Source organism: Guyanagaster necrorhizus (genome assembly GCF_019112545.1).
Source record: "Guyanagaster necrorhizus MCA 3950 unplaced genomic scaffold BT62scaffold_8, whole genome shotgun sequence".
Taxonomy (NCBI): Eukaryota; Fungi; Basidiomycota; class Agaricomycetes; order Agaricales; family Physalacriaceae; genus Guyanagaster; species Guyanagaster necrorhizus.
Genome location: NW_025064887.1, coordinates 677,587 through 692,604, shown reverse-complemented (window position 1 = coordinate 692,604; position 15,018 = coordinate 677,587). Strand labels below are relative to the sequence as shown.

At 47.7% G+C, this 15,018-nt stretch overlaps 6 protein-coding genes across 6 annotated transcripts; 5 read left to right on the top strand and 1 right to left on the bottom strand.

The window, feature by feature from the left end:
- Positions 1-358: 358 nt before the first annotated feature.
- BT62DRAFT_918549 (uncharacterized protein) lies at positions 359-1,914 on the top strand (the record flags this gene model as incomplete). Its single annotated transcript, XM_043184090.1, has 9 exons — positions 359-419; positions 528-601; positions 631-708; positions 743-797; positions 841-894; positions 1,253-1,324; positions 1,373-1,523; positions 1,565-1,709; positions 1,744-1,914. The coding sequence occupies 9 exons, from the start codon at positions 359-361 to the stop codon at positions 1,912-1,914; spliced, it is 861 nt and encodes a 286-aa protein (XP_043041592.1).
- An 826-nt stretch (positions 1,915-2,740) lies between these two features.
- BT62DRAFT_891013 (uncharacterized protein) lies at positions 2,741-4,350 on the top strand (the record flags this gene model as incomplete). The annotated part of the gene is made up of 9 exons (XM_043183047.1): positions 2,741-2,845; positions 2,908-3,016; positions 3,072-3,106; positions 3,167-3,200; positions 3,252-3,295; positions 3,408-3,570; positions 3,622-3,738; positions 3,794-3,920; positions 3,978-4,350. 9 exons carry the CDS (start codon positions 2,741-2,743, stop codon positions 4,348-4,350), a joined length of 1,107 nt encoding a protein of 368 aa, XP_043041591.1.
- Positions 4,351-6,138: 1,788 nt separating this feature from the next.
- BT62DRAFT_965923 (uncharacterized protein) lies at positions 6,139-7,223 on the top strand (the record flags this gene model as incomplete). Its single annotated transcript, XM_043188798.1, has 3 exons — positions 6,139-6,376; positions 6,416-6,871; positions 6,919-7,223. The coding sequence occupies 3 exons, from the start codon at positions 6,139-6,141 to the stop codon at positions 7,143-7,145; spliced, it is 921 nt and encodes a 306-aa protein (XP_043041590.1). The 3' UTR covers positions 7,146-7,223.
- On the top strand, positions 7,151-9,234 carry BT62DRAFT_752856 (uncharacterized protein). Its single transcript, XM_043182149.1, has 3 exons — positions 7,151-8,374; positions 8,427-8,659; positions 8,710-9,234. Exons 1-3 carry the CDS (start codon positions 7,395-7,397, stop codon positions 9,090-9,092), a joined length of 1,596 nt encoding a protein of 531 aa, XP_043041589.1. The 5' UTR covers positions 7,151-7,394; the 3' UTR covers positions 9,093-9,234.
- On the bottom strand, positions 9,147-12,024 carry BT62DRAFT_965921 (2-isopropylmalate synthase). The gene is made up of 5 exons (XM_043188797.1): positions 11,979-12,024; positions 11,629-11,923; positions 11,172-11,564; positions 11,046-11,118; positions 9,147-10,995 (listed from the first exon to the last, which is right to left on the bottom strand). Exons 1-5 carry the CDS (start codon positions 11,987-11,989, stop codon positions 9,377-9,379), a joined length of 2,391 nt encoding a protein of 796 aa, XP_043041588.1. The 5' UTR covers positions 11,990-12,024; the 3' UTR covers positions 9,147-9,376.
- Positions 12,025-12,108: 84 nt separating this feature from the next.
- On the top strand, positions 12,109-14,894 carry BT62DRAFT_965918 (glutamate-tRNA ligase). The gene is made up of 8 exons (XM_043188796.1): positions 12,109-12,353; positions 12,408-12,570; positions 12,618-12,955; positions 13,003-13,161; positions 13,213-13,421; positions 13,469-13,927; positions 13,959-14,115; positions 14,168-14,894. The coding sequence occupies exons 1-8, from the start codon at positions 12,147-12,149 to the stop codon at positions 14,726-14,728; spliced, it is 2,253 nt and encodes a 750-aa protein (XP_043041587.1). The 5' UTR covers positions 12,109-12,146; the 3' UTR covers positions 14,729-14,894.
- Positions 14,895-15,018: the final 124 nt, after the last annotated feature.

The window sequence follows — 15,018 nt, the reverse complement described above, 5'->3', positions numbered from 1 at the left end:
TATACGAGTATCTCAGACCGTGGGTGGTGTCTACTAGCGAGGACGAAGCATATGAGGAGCTCGAGTCGTTACAGGGAACAACGGTGCCGTACTATTATGGGTGGTATGTTTACTTCATCGAACCGACGGTAGAATGCTTATCAGCGTCCAGTTTAAAAAGGCGTTGACTGGCATCGCTGCTTACCGTGAATTTGACACGTCAAACATCATCCTCATCCCTGATCCTTCTGGAACCTCAGTCTTTATTGATTTTGCCCCCGCTATCTGTCACGTCGACGTGAAGCTCATTAGGCAGCTATATATGAATAATTTGCAAGTAATCTATCCTCTACGGAACTGCTGTGAGCGACACAACGCTATGGCGGACTGGGCACAGGAGGAACTCGCAAAGCCTGGAGAAACATGGATTAAATTTGACGGTGATGAGCGAATCTAGTGAAACGAGTAGCTGGTTGTAAGGTATCTACTAGGTCTTTGTTTACTTCATGGCCACCTCGTTTTCCTTGAGGATTAGGTGCTTGCCTCAGGGCTCAGACAGGAGGGGGGGGTTCGTGCTTGGGTAGCCTCGACTCATATTCACTACTACTTCGTGAACCTCCTGGTGTGCGATCTGATTCAAGCTATCGGTAGGTGATTATTCTACTCGACCCTTCTTTAAGCTGGAAAGTTGGCATGGAGATAATGGACATTCGATGGATCGCCGATGTGGTGAGTGACTCTCAATTTGACGGCGGAGATGCAGGTCTCATTCTGCCTTTTCAAGGGCATGACGAAGGGAACATTTTGCACTGCTCAAGGTGTGCTTTCACTTACTATAATATGCCCTGTATATCATCACAGATATTAAAAAAAAGGAATCTTCAAGTAGTTGGGCGATCTTGGAGTGGCTTTATCGTACGTCTTTTTCTTGTACTTCAAGCACTGTATGGTCTGATTTTTCCGAAAAATGGTATTCATTACGAGCAGACTGTCTCGACATTTTACTAAAGCACAGTCTATCGCCATACACACTTTCTTGGTTCTTGTTTTCAAATGTTATTCGCATCCCAAAGTCGTCCTCTCGTATTGGTTATGTTCTGGACGTTTCTGGACTCGTTGGTGTCAGCTTGGCTGTACATCGCAGAGCAGAATATTATGGAAATACCCAATATTGTCTGTGCTCTGTTTGCGGATTCTCTGGGCTTCACCTCATACCTCTTCACAGAGTGTTGGATCAGTGATCATGAATGTCGCATTGAACAAATTGTCCTAGAATACGGTTGGGTGTGGTTTACCGCTTCAGTAAATATCATGTGCTACGCTATGATAGCACTAGTTCTCAAAGGTACGCGTGTATTATAATCGAAAGGCTTCACTCAACGCCATCTGGCAGATATCGTTCTAGTGAATGGATACAAGATACAGCTGCGGCGCAAATTGGACGCGAGTATCGTTAAATCAGCTTTCGACGGTAGCCTGGATGGTACCGTAGAAATAAGCTTTTCAGTTCAACAATCCAACACGATTGCCATGCAGATGCTTTTGTGGGTACTATCTGTTCCTGGTTGCACATATACTAACGTAGAAACCTTCTCGGCTACCCTGCGGTATACCTCGTTGCAATCTTTCCCATGTCCCTTGTCCGCTGGCTCTCTTTTTGTGGGATAGAGATGCCCTTTATCGCCACCGCGTTTGCCCGCATTCTATTCTCGTCATCCGGTATTCTTAATGTCAGTCTGTTCACATTCACTCGACCGGGCCTAGTTTCCAACCGAGGCCACTTCAACTCACGGAGGACTTGCGATTACCGCGGCTCCATTCCTAGCCCCGGCGTACAAACTGGCTTCAGACGAACCCCAGTCTCTCCGAGAACTCAGGATAGTATTGAGAGAGAAGGGTGGAAATGCCGTTCTCACACCAGTCCGGGGGAAATAGAGATAACCTTGGATATAATTAACACTCGGGGAGTATCTACTTTTGAGATTTAATGTTCTCTATTCTTCTCCCCTACTCAATGAAAGCTGATGTGATGAAATGCGCTTTGGAGAAATTCACACTCTGGTATACGAGAAAGGCTTATCAGCCTGCCAACGTGGACCACAAGACCTTGAGCATGGCCCCGTCTCGAACTGGGTGTGACGTTCACGGGATCGACCCAATACCACAATGCGAAAATAGCATCCATACTCGCAACAGCTGCATATTACAATTCATATGAACTCCGCCGTTTACTCAAGCGCCCATCATTCTCCCAACACCGATTTTTGTCAGTCATACGACCTCAAGTTCTCCCACTCATAGAAATTCAGTGGCGCTGCCGTTTTTGTACTAGCAGGTAATCGTGTCTGAAGGCAGTGTAGCAGGAGCTCTCTATATCTTTGAAGCCGTGGCCGCTGTTAATCCATACGCCGTCCTTCTTTTTGCCATTCTTCATCGAGGCACTCACTCTGCCATTGAAGCAAAGCATATGTGCCCTCTGGCACCGAAAATGCTCCTACCGTATTAAGAAGCATCTTTCCCTCGCAATTAAAAATACTTGAACTTTCCAACCGCTATCGTCGGCTATATACAAATAGCCTTCTGCACATGCGGTCTTGGTGGTGATTTCAAATCCTCCGGCTTGCGTAACTGATAACGAGTTCTGTTGATCTAGGGAAAGCAATTTAAAGAAAAACGCTATATGGAGGGCTATATGAGTTCACGGGGCGCGTTTTCTTTCCCCCCCCTTATCGTTACCACGTCTTGGAGGTCGGTCCTCTCGATGTCCTCTACCTTTAGTTCGGGGGTCAGGGCTGGAATCATTCTTATAACGGTGTGTGCATCTCTGTCAGCGACGGCTGTATTCTCTTTACTTGCATTCATTGCTGTGAGTCACTTTTTCTGCTCGATACCTTATAAGAAACCTCATAATATATATATGAACCTTAGTACTCTGTCACGACCATAAACAAAGGCGCCACTCGCACATGGAGAGTCTCAACACACATTCACTATTACTTTGTGAACCTGTTGGTGTGCGACTTGGTGCAGGCTATCGGTCAGTTTTTCTCTTCTTCGGTTGCCTCGTTTATGTGGAACTAAGTAGGCTTTAGGTGGTGTAATGAATGTCAAGTGGGCGGTAGATGCTGTGGGTGATCTTTGTCATCCCTTGGCGCTTCAGAACAACTAATAGAACTACTCATCGAAGAGCGTGACAGAGGGGACACTGTGTACTACCCAAGGTGCGGCATCTTTGAATTCTTCTCGGCCAAGCTAATTTTGTGGGCCAATAGGAATATTTAAACAGCTCGGAGACGTTGGAGTAGCATTATCGTATGTGTTTCTGGCCCTGGCATAACGTATACAAACTTAGCGGTTCCTGGTATACTTAGAACGCTGGTGCGCGCTCCCCGCTGTCCATTTACGAAACTGAGCTGACACCTCCTTAGGCCATCGCGGTTCATACCTTTTTGGTGCTCGTTTGCAGGTTCTATTCCAGGCCACGTACCGCTCTTATTGTCATTGCCGCGATATGGATATTCATGGCTCTTATTGTTGGCATAAGTGAAGCTACGCACCGCGGCGATGACTATTATGGAAGTACGGGTTATTGTGCGTAGTTTCTTTGCTTCCTAACCTTTCGCTCATAGCTGTACTCACCAGGGTGCTGGATAACGAGCGACTTCAATACGCAGAGAATTACTCTGGAATATCTATGGGTCTGGATCGCCGTTTTCCTGGATATTGTATGCTATGTATTCATTTCTTTAGCCATCAAAGGTACTGGTTTTGTTTTCTGGTGGCTTTTAACTAGCAACAAACTCATTTTTACTAGGTATTATCGTCGTGGATGGATACAAGATGCGATTGAGACGTAGATCAGTGAATGTCGATGCCTACAGTCTAAACACTGTTAGCAGTGCAGCCAGACATTCAAATGACATCGCGAGGTATATGCTGTTGTACGTTTCTTGCGCCAAAAAGTCCGAGTTCATTATCATGTACTCAAGAAAGCATAGCTATCCTGCTGTTTACATCGTAACAGTGATTCCGATATCTGTTGTCCGTTGGTGTGCGTTCAGTGGAACGTATGTACCGTTCGCAGCCACGGCTTTCAGCAGCGTCTGTTTCGCTTGCTCAGGCATATTCAACACTATTCTATTTACTATCACTCGACCAGGCGTGGTTCCACATTGGGGACAGAATGTACACGACCGTCGCGAAAGCTATGTCACCGCCATCAGTCCTATAAGTCCTGTCAGCAAAAGCTACGGGCCTTCTAGAAGCATGGATAATATCGATATAGAAACGTGGAGATATGTCCCGGAATCGACAAAGGTGATGCATCTAGTCGATCCTTCTCAAGTGGGGTCTTTAGAGGAGCAGGTTTGATTAAATTTACTAATGATAATGTTGTATATCAGACTCCTTCAAGGAATACCTTTATACCCGGATCACCTTTGAGCTGTTAGACTCGACAACAACTTTCTATCTCAGTCAACACGAGCCTAGGTTGTTCGGACCGATAAACTTACGCCACTTAACATTTCGGGTTTTATCGAGGACGAATGCCACTCAGCGAACAGCACATGTCGTGGCTGACAGGATTCTCAGCTTGATTCCCATACGTCCTTCAGAAGCTGAAGAGTCCTATGTAGCGACTCGGTGGAATGCACCGGACATTCGAAGCCAACATTAGTGGTACGGTCCCCCGGAATTCTGGAACATTGTTTGTTTCGACGTAATTTATTTTCGTGTCGGGTTGCTTTCACCGGGCAGTTAAGGCTAGCGTCGGTAAACAGCATCTATGTTAATAAGTAGGGCGGCAGACATTCCTCTGTTTCCTATCCATGATCTTTTTGAGCACCTTCCTACTAGCTTTGGCGGCTTTCGCTTGGCAACCCATACATATACTTGCGGATGAAGAGCACAGAGCGCGATGTAGATGGCTGGGCTGCGTTGTCCGGTGGAAACGAGAATTTTCGTTCAGAGATTAGGTCGTCAAACCCGGGATTGGTCGAAGAGTTAGCTATGGAGGGACAACGTGGGTGTCTCGGGTTACACCCTTTGAATATTCTCCCATTAATAGGAAACCGACCCCGAATTTATGTTCCTTGGATGCTCTGATAGTCGGTACGTTATGCTCAGTGGTGATCCTAGAGCGCTATTGAGGACGGACGCAGTGCCAATGAAGGAATAATTTTTGATGCGCTCCCCGGTATGTTGTCTGCGGGAATGAATATAGCAAACCAGTTCCATGAGAATGACGCAAATGCGTAAGATATTTTTTATCATTCTTACGCATTGCATACTGTTCGTTATAGTAATGCGGTCTTATCATACGCTGTAGAGGACCTGGGCGTCCAGCATATTATCGTCATGGGTCATTATGGCTGCAATTTCCTCCCCTCCGTCTCCTCCGTGGGACGTAGCTGATTTTGCCGTGCAGGAATGGATCTCCCCTTTAAGATCATTATATACCAAATCAACGCGGTGCGCGTGGAACGCTATCTTTGTTAGAGTAAGGTACTGAATCAAACAGGTAGACCGGAGTTCGCATATGCCGGAGCCATCAAAGTTCCTTCACCAAAGCTTCACGATCGCAAGAGGCTTATCAGCTTTCATTTTCGCAGCACTTGACAGTGATATATAGCTGCTCTCTGGGCACTCGTGGAAGAAAATGACAAACAGGCTGTCTCTAACATTGCTTTAACTCAGCTGATTGGGGAGGTTTGTGTCAACATATCGTGCATTGGTCCTGTCAATTGCTGATGTATATCACGCGGTGTAGCGTGACTGCAACGCGACTTCAACCGCGGCTGGTGTATGAAGTGGAGAATGGTGAGATAATGAATCTAGATGTTTCCGTTGGGCTTCCTGGGATAAGCATACCTCCGGTTCCCTTTCGTACACTATAAGGCCCGGAAGATTTTGTTCAATCTTACAGACTGTTTTTTTCCCTCTTCAACTCGGAAAATTTCCTTCCCCACAGTCCGTTATGTCGGATGCTCCTGCAAGTAATTTGAAGGAAATTTTATGAATTGTGGAAAACTCTTCTACGTTGTCTACATAGTGGCCCGCAAGTTTTCCTGATCACGTGGTTATGTCCGGCCCGCTTCATGCACTTGGCGCTTCTCAACTCGGTCCCCAACCTCCACCAGGTCATCGGTCAAGTTCACCATGTATCACGTATTCTTAGGCGCACCTTCATTGCAAGAGTCGCGTGGACGCCAATTGGAATACCGTTGGGAACACATAGTGTCCTCACCAGCGCCAGCGGTATTGGATGTCGATGGCTTGCCTCCGACATCTGCGGCACTGGAAGCCGCTAGTCGTCGAATTTCGGGTCTATACGAAAATACGATATTTCAGGGAGATGAAGAGGATATTACCGGACAGCTTGATGATGAATGTACGCGTCAATATTGAGTTGTTGAGATTCGTCACTGACATTCAGATGTAGATGTATCAACCATGATAACCTGGTCACCAACAAACCCTGTGGACAACGAAGAAAGATTACAGACTTCGACTATATCGTTCTTGGAAACATCTTCATCTCTGATGGAGACTCAGGAGACGCAAGAAACGCATTACTCGGACACCTCATCTATAGTTCGATTCCCGACGTTTCATTTCAATCTCCATACTCTCGTGGCGCTGGGCGGCTTGCATAGTGGAGGTTCTAGGAAAATGAACTTTCTTCTCGTTGTGCTTGAGGTCGACGGTCCTGACACCATTAGGACGAAAAGGGGTCCCGATGCAGGTAAAGAGATCAGCATTCTAAAGATGATCCTAGGAGACGACGAAGGAAAGATGTGTAAACTTACAGCGTGGAGAGAAATAGCCGACATATGGGGAGGGATGACTGGTTCTGTAAGGGTGAAACGCGGTGATATCGTTTTCCTGGAAAGTGAGTACGCGTCGCTGGAAATTTCTCGTGATTAACGTGAATTGTAGATGTCACCGCTACTTGCGAACCTCAAGCTTCGCCTGCACTTTCGGCCTCGCCGTATCTGAAATCTAAACTTCAGATATGCTATCGAACTTTGGTGTACACCCAGGCAGATGCGAGGTTTCGACCAGATCTGAGGCTTGGAGTCAGCGATCCTTCTGTCAGGAAAGTGGAAAGTCTCGTTCGATGGTTTGAGACGATGGCTGGGTTGAATCGTCCTATCCGTACATGATACTCGGTCCTCTGTTACACAGAAAGTCATTCGCGCTTTCAGTACATCAGTTCCATTCCTGGCTTGTTCTGTGGCTTCGTATTTTGAATGGCGTCGCTAAGTGAGTAGCTCTCTTTGTAAATTGAGCATGGGATACATATGTCGCCCGAGCTGATATCTTACGCTGCAGGGCCACTGCATTAGACTCGAAACTTCATATATGTGAGTCGAGTGGTGCGTGTGCAGATTGAAGCAGCAAGTCACGTGTTGATGACGTTAATTCTGGCAACTGCGATCTTTGAGAACAGGTTGGAAGTGCTCGACTGTTTTTCTCTCTCGCTCTTCATGATCTCTTCCCCTGCCGACTCTCCTGCACCCACAGGGCCCATGCCAAAGACCATGCGTTCGCTCGGCGGGAAACAGACTCTTGCGTCCCCACAACCTGTCCAAGAACCCACGGTACCGAAGGAATTGCCAGAAGCCTCTGAAGCAGTTGGAGGAGTAAACACGGTCTGTGCTTCAGAAACCTCTCCAGGTGATTCTACAAAGGCTGAGAAACTTCGCCTTTTGGATCGCCTAAAGCAGCCTGCCAAGATTCGAAAGGGTGCGAAGAATACCCCCGAAGCAGCAGTAGGCCGCATTGGCAATGTCAGCGGTGACGGCGACAACGAGCCAACAACTCTCGCAGAGAGAATTCGCTCAATGATTAACGCGCTACCTACATCTACTCTATCTAACTTTCGCACTTTCCCGAAACCCATGCCTCCGGCTCGAGATGCCGATGGGTGTCCCATTCCACCTCCGGAAGCGATTCCCATCAAAGACAAGAAGCTCATCGCCAAGTTGTACAATCCCAACGTCATGAATGCTGAGGGCAGTGAATCCGGCAGCGTTTGGAGTATCCTGGAAAGTCTTCGCGCTACAAGCCACGATGGAGACGACAACAGCAGTACCTGGTCGGACGACAGTATCATGATGTACTCGCCATTATTCCCTACAGAAGAGTCTCTCGTTGAAATAGCAGCATCACACATCGTTCCTGCTCCACGTGAATCTGCGCCATTGCAGCCGAAAGCGTTGTGGCAACGAAAATGGCCCTGGTGGAAGAAGCTCGCATCAGCGGATGGCAATGCGGATAAAGAGAAGAATGGCGACGACAACAAGACGGCTGTGCCTCCAACACCTACACGTGTTTGGATTCCATCAACTACGAAAATTTCTGTACAGGTGATGTGGTGGGGCTACCGTCTGTACGTGCCAGGACAATTTCTTCTGGCAATTATAGCTAATTTTTGGATTCAGTTATCTTCCTCCACCCGTCCTCACCATTCTTAGTCAAGGGCAACTTGAAACGACTAAACGTGCTGCAACGATTACAGCAGCCTTGACCTGGCTATTCACACACATCCCTATTTCCTTACTGCCTCCACCCATCCAACCAGCTTTGCTTCTCCTGCAGAAAGTTGTACCGTACCTCGGATATATTGGTTCTTTCATTTCGTGGAGCTGGAGCACTATCAAAGGATATGATATCGGTGCGTTCTGGTCTCTACTGTTCTGCTGTCTCATACTGATAATCCAGCAGGATATGGTGTTATCCTCAGTGCGACATGGTTGCTTCCTGTAGCTCTTCTGCCAGGGACATGGCAGGAGGCTGACTTCCCCAAATCCATGCCCACCACTCCTTCCACCGGAGCGCCGTCAACTTCTACTCCTTCCCCTCCAAGCACTGGTGCTCCTACTACCACAAATGCTCCACCACCAACGACTCTTTCAGTCAACTTGCCTCCGCCCACGATTCCCGCGCCTGCTGCTCCTGGCTTTCCGGCTGTTGGCTTGCTAGGTGCTGGTGCCAGCTTTATCGAGGACGCCGTTTCAGTTCCTCCGGACAAGGGCAACGTCTCGGAAGGAGACGTTGCACGTGAAGCAAAGAAAGGTGCTTGGTGGAGAGTGTCTTTGCCATTCTAGAGACTACGGAGTTAGCGACGATTCACGATCAATGACATGCGTATTAGCCCAGGTCATTCACGACAATACCCATAACATTCAAGTACTGATGATATGTAGTAGATCATGTACATATATACGTGGTGGTTTCACCTCTTCTTGTAGCCTTCAATGACTCAGTATGTAACCTTCTGTTTGTCGTTCTTTTGTTAAATCGTTACGAATAATATTCGAAGCGTTAACTAACGCTAATTTCATTAATTCAAGAAATACACAAACATACAACTTCTCCCACCAACACCACCTTAGTGGCCATTAACAACTTTTTTAGGTACCAGCTCCAGCTTTGCTGCTGCGCTCAAGACTGCTTTGATACCAGAAGCCGTAATATCGGCATCCGTGGCAACACCCCACGAGCTCCTCTTCTTCTCTCCCAGCAGCTCATACAGGAGCTCTACATACGACGCGGCGACGACTTCAGTGCCCTCTCCGATCGAATGTTCTGAGTACTCCCGAACCGTCAACATGCCCTCAATATAAGAGTGCAGCGCACTGACAGAAGATGACAAAGGTCCATTACCCTCCCCTCTGACCTTCCTCTGCGAACCAAATAGAATAAATTCTCCCGTCAACACGCGCTTGGTCGCATCAACGTGTTCCAGGTTAAACGAAGTCACGGAGAATTTAGCGGACGGTGTCAGGACGTCATAATCATATGTCGTCTTGAAGAGCTCTGTCAATGCTCCCACCGAGATTTCGCCAGTAACCCTCGCTGCACGTTGCACGACCTCGAAGAACGAAGCTTGGAACCTCCGCGGAAGCTCTAAACCGAGAGCATTGACGATGACACTTGCTACGTCTCCCTGGCCCAACTTGGCATTGAACCCTACCGTCAATTTGAGCTCAGGCAGTTCCTGATCCCCGATGGCATTGTTTACCGCGCTGATCACTGCGCGTAATCCAGCTCCCGAAATATCAGAGTCGACACCAGCACCCCACCATGACTGTGCGGATTTGCGGTCCCCGGCAGGGACGACCTCTATGTAAGAGGCAGCACGGGCGTTTTGGCCCTCTTCGAGGTCTATCGTATGTTCGGTGTATTCGCGGATGGAGAGGTCGATGTGTAGATGGGTACGGAGAGCGTCGAGGAGGGCGGATAAAGGACCATTGCCGTCACCTCGGATGACGCGTAGGACACCATCGACAGATATGGTGCCATCGAACCGTCGGCGCTCCTCGGCTTCGTCCCCAGAGAGATCAGAAGGATCTGGATTGGGCTCGGTGGAAATCTTGAAGTTTCGTAGGTATAAACGACCTTTGTATTTGGATCCACCAAAGTGGTACGCATTTCGGAATGCAGTAGTAATATCATCCACGGTCATCTCACGAGCTTCACGGTCAGAAACCTCTTGGACAACTTGGTAGAAGGCGATTTGCATTTTTCTGGGCAGGTCGAGCTGGAGATTCTGTTTGATGAGGTAGGCGATACCACCTTTGCCGGATTGCGAGTTAACACGAATTAAGGCTTCGTAAGTCATGCCCAAATCGGCAGGGTCAACCGGTAGGTACGGCACTTCCCAATACTGGGGTTCACCCTTCGCTGCGGCTGCCGCATGTCTGGTCTTCTGAGCCTCGAGTCCCTTTTTGATGGCATCCTGATGTGACCCAGAAAATGCAGTGAAAACGAGTTCACCTGCGTAAGGATGTCTTGGATGAATGGGGAGATCGTTGCATTGCGTAACAACATCGATGGCGGTTTGTAGGTCGCTGAAGTCGAGGTTGGGATGAATTCCTTGAGAGTACAAGTTAAGGGCGAGGTTGACAAGGTCGACATTTCCTGTTCGCTCTCCGTTACCGAAGAAACATCCCTCGATACGGTCACCACCAGCCAGGAAACCAAGCTCAGCCGATGCAATTCCAGTTCCTGGAATAAAAATAAGCAAAATGGGATCCTACAGTGAGATAGACGCGTACCTCGATCGTTATGAGGATGTAGACTGACTAGAATTTTCTCCCGCTCCGAAATCCTGGTGCAGAAATATTCAATCTGCAAAAGACAGTCAGGATGTAATCGCGAACCTCGGAATCATGAAACATCACCTGATCGGCATAATAATTCGGTGGGGCAATCTCCACTGTTGATGGAAGATTGAAGATGATTTTGTTCTCGAAATCGGTACCGGCCTTTCCCCAGGCCGTCTTGACAACCTCGCAAATTTCCAGTACAAAATCCGGCTCTGTTTGGGTAAACATCTCCGGACTGTATTCATAGCGGAATTGGGTTCCGTATTTTGCAGTGCATTCCTCCGTCAGTTGTTTGATGATTTTGGTGTGCGTAACGGCGAGTTCGATGGTCTGTTCCTTTGAATTTCGAAACACGACATTTCGAAACAAGGGCGACGTGGCATTGTACATGTGAATAATGGCGTGCTTGCATCCAGCGACAGCGTTAATCGTGCGTTTTATCAAGTCTTCCCGGGCTGGTGTCAAGACCTGGCTCAATATGAGTTCAATACACTCTATATCCAAAGTAAAAAAAAGAGAAGATAGAACTAACTTGTATCCATACATCGTCGGGGATTTCATGGTTTTCGATGAGACCTCGCACGAAGGAGAAATCAGTGTCGCTAGCGGCAGGGTATGCGACCTCGACTTCCTTGACACCACATTTAACGAGCTCCCTGAAAAAAGTCGTCTTTTGCTCAATGGACATTGGGTTGGCCAGAGCCTGATTACCATCTCGAAGATCGGTCGACAACCAGATGGGAGGCTTGGTGAACGTTTTCGACGGCCACTGGCGATCCTTGAGGTTCAGTGGAGTGTACGGCTTGTACTTTTGGGAAGGGTCAGCTCTACAAACAGCAAAATGTTCAGCAACACGATCGAGGCGGAAGCAAAAGTACAGACAGCATGGGCATGGTGGTGGATCGAAGTAAAGAAAAGTTTTTAAGAGAATGTGTGCTAAAATAGAATATCGTAACAGGTGTGACTCATTAATGAGAAATCCGATTATTCCGATAGGGCCGACTCCCCCGATCGCCACTGAAAATCACCTTTCGACAACGACCATCATCAATGGCGACCTTGACCGTGTCGGCGAAGATATCGCCTTTTCCTTTTGCTGCAGTCACGATAGCAGCGTACACCCAAAGAGCTGAGATCGTGTACGATGAGGCGGTTACTGGACCTGTCCTGGGTCTGAATGGATCGACCATCGCCGTCGAGGAAGACATCGTGCATGCGTTATCGAACGCAGGCGGTCTCTCTGAGGATAGCTCCAAGGTAAATTATGTGTTTTCGCTTTCTATATTCTGATGATTTACTCAAATATATCAGACGGCTGCGTTTTTCGCACTAGCAAAGACGTTGCTCACGACAACTGCGGTCCCAGAAATCATCACGGCCCTGGATTCACTAGACGACCATCTTGCATTTAGGACCTTTCTTGTTGGACATGATATAACTGCATCGGATTGGATCCTATGGGGGACTTTAAAAGGTGATTATTGTCGCTTCTGCTAAAGGACGAAAAGCTAACAACGTCAGGCAACATCAAGATCATTGGTCTTCTCAAGAACAACAAGCATACTCACCTGAATCGATGGTTCTATTATCTGGAGTCGTTAGAATCTACGCAAGCAGCTCTCGGAGGCTTGACAGCCGCCAAAGCCAACAAGGCTAGATCTACCAAAGTCGCAGCTGGATTTACTCTTGGTCTCGAAGGTGCAAAGATGGGTGAAGTGGTTACTCGCTTTCCTCCTGAGCCAAGCGGCTACTTGCACATTGGTCATGCCAAGGCTGCGATGTTAAATCAGTATTTTGCCAAAATGTACAGGGGAAAGTTGATCATTCGTTTTGACGATACTAACCCCACCAAGGAAACCGTAAGAAATTGTCTGCGTTGTTCCGTTTTTTGCTCAAATACGCGCAGACTGAGTTCGAGGATACCATCCTTGAAGATCTTTCCCTTCTCGACATCAAAGGAGACGTGGTCACGCACACTTCTGACTACTTTGATACCCTGTATAGCTTGGCCATCCAAATGATCAAGTCTGGTAGAGCATATACCGACGATACTGAACAAGCTCAGGTAAGAATTGCGCGTTTGTTTTTCTTATTTTAGCACTCAGGCTTTGAGCAGATGCGCGACGAGCGTATGAATGGAATAGCCTCAGCCCATCGTGACGATAGCATTGAAGAAAACCTCAAGCATTTCGCCGAGATGACTGCAGCGTCTCCCGAGGGTCTTCGATGGTGTCTACGAGCCAAACTGAGTGTAGATAATCCCAACAAGGCCCTACGCGATCCAGTCATATACAGATGCAACACACTGCCTCATCATCGTACTGGGTGAGTCCCTCAGCAATACTCCTTGATCAATCCTGATGTATTTTTAGGGATAAGTGGAAAGTTTACCCCACCTACGATTTCGCTTGTCCTATCGTAGACTCCATCGAAGGCGTTACTCATGCGCTGAGGACAAACGAATACCGTGATCGAAACCCGCAGTATCGCTGGATGACCGAAGCGCTAGGCATCCGTAACGTCCAAATTTGGGACTTTAGCCGTCTCAACTTCATCTACACTTTGCTGTCGAAACGGAAGCTGCACCGTTTCGTCAATACTGGATTGGTGCGCGGATGGGATGATCCTCGTTTCCCGACCGTCCGCGGTATACGACGTCGTGGACTGACTGTCGAGGCCCTTCGGCAGTTCATGCTCCTGCAAGGCCCGTCCCAAGCGATTGTTTCGTTGGAATGGGATTCCATCTGGGCTATGAACAAGAAAGTCATAGATCCAGTTGCTCCGCGTCATTGGGCAATTGTTGAAGCCGGCAGGCATGTCGCTCTCTGGATGTTTTATACTTCCATGCTCATATCTCGCTAGCGTTCCTGTCACCATCGAAGGCGGACCCAGCGCGTCCGAGGTGAAAAGTCTGCCAAAGCACAAAAAGAACCTTGCCGCTGGCGAAAAGAAGACGGTATATTCGTCAAATATCCTTATCGATCAGGAGGACGCGCGCTCGTTCGAAGACCAGGAGGAGGTTAGCAATCCGAACATATGAAACCCTGTGTATTTTTCTGATTATCATCCAGGTTACTCTTATGGACTGGGGCAATGCCATCGTTCGGTCGAAAACGACCAGCGGATCAGGTCAGGTCATCTCCATCGAAATGGGTCTTCATCTCGATGGTGACTTTAAGAAGACCAAAAAAAAGATTACGTGGCTCTCCCAACCTACTTCCGAGAACCCTTTGATCCCGGTCACACTCCTTGACTACGACTACCTGATCACAAAGAAGAAGCTCGAGGAGAACGACGACGTGAATGACTTTATCACGCCCGTAACCGAATTCCGCGAGGCTGCTGTAGCTGATGCGAACGTCAAAGACCTGAAGAAGGGCGATTACATGCAATTTGAGCGGAAGGGGTATTTCGTCTTTGATGGTGAAGGGACAGATGGGAGGTTGGAGTTTATCAAAATTCCGGATGGGAAGGCTGCGGGTTTAGCTAGCAAGGCGACACCCATATCAGCGACACCTGTCGCAGAAGAGCCGCCAACTAAGATGTATAAGATGGAGAGTGTTTATGGGTCTAATGTTACGCCAGAGGCTGATACGAAGATGTACAAGGTGGATAGTATCTACAGTCCGTAGGACTTACATGATAGTCACCGTGACTCGGATGTCGTACTGGAAACACCTTTAAACTTTGACAGACTGGAAGTAAGAATCACGGTATGCATGAGTTGAATATCTTTGAATGAGTTCAATGGTCACTGGTCACCACTGGTCAATGTTAGAAGAAGCGAAGCAGAATAAGAAGTTAAAATGGAACAGGATGGTTGTTGCATAGTACTAGTAGAAATACAGGACTTAACATTCCGACAAATTGTTGGCAACCATATATAGAAAACAAGAAATTGTGATTTGCTGGAGAAAAATCA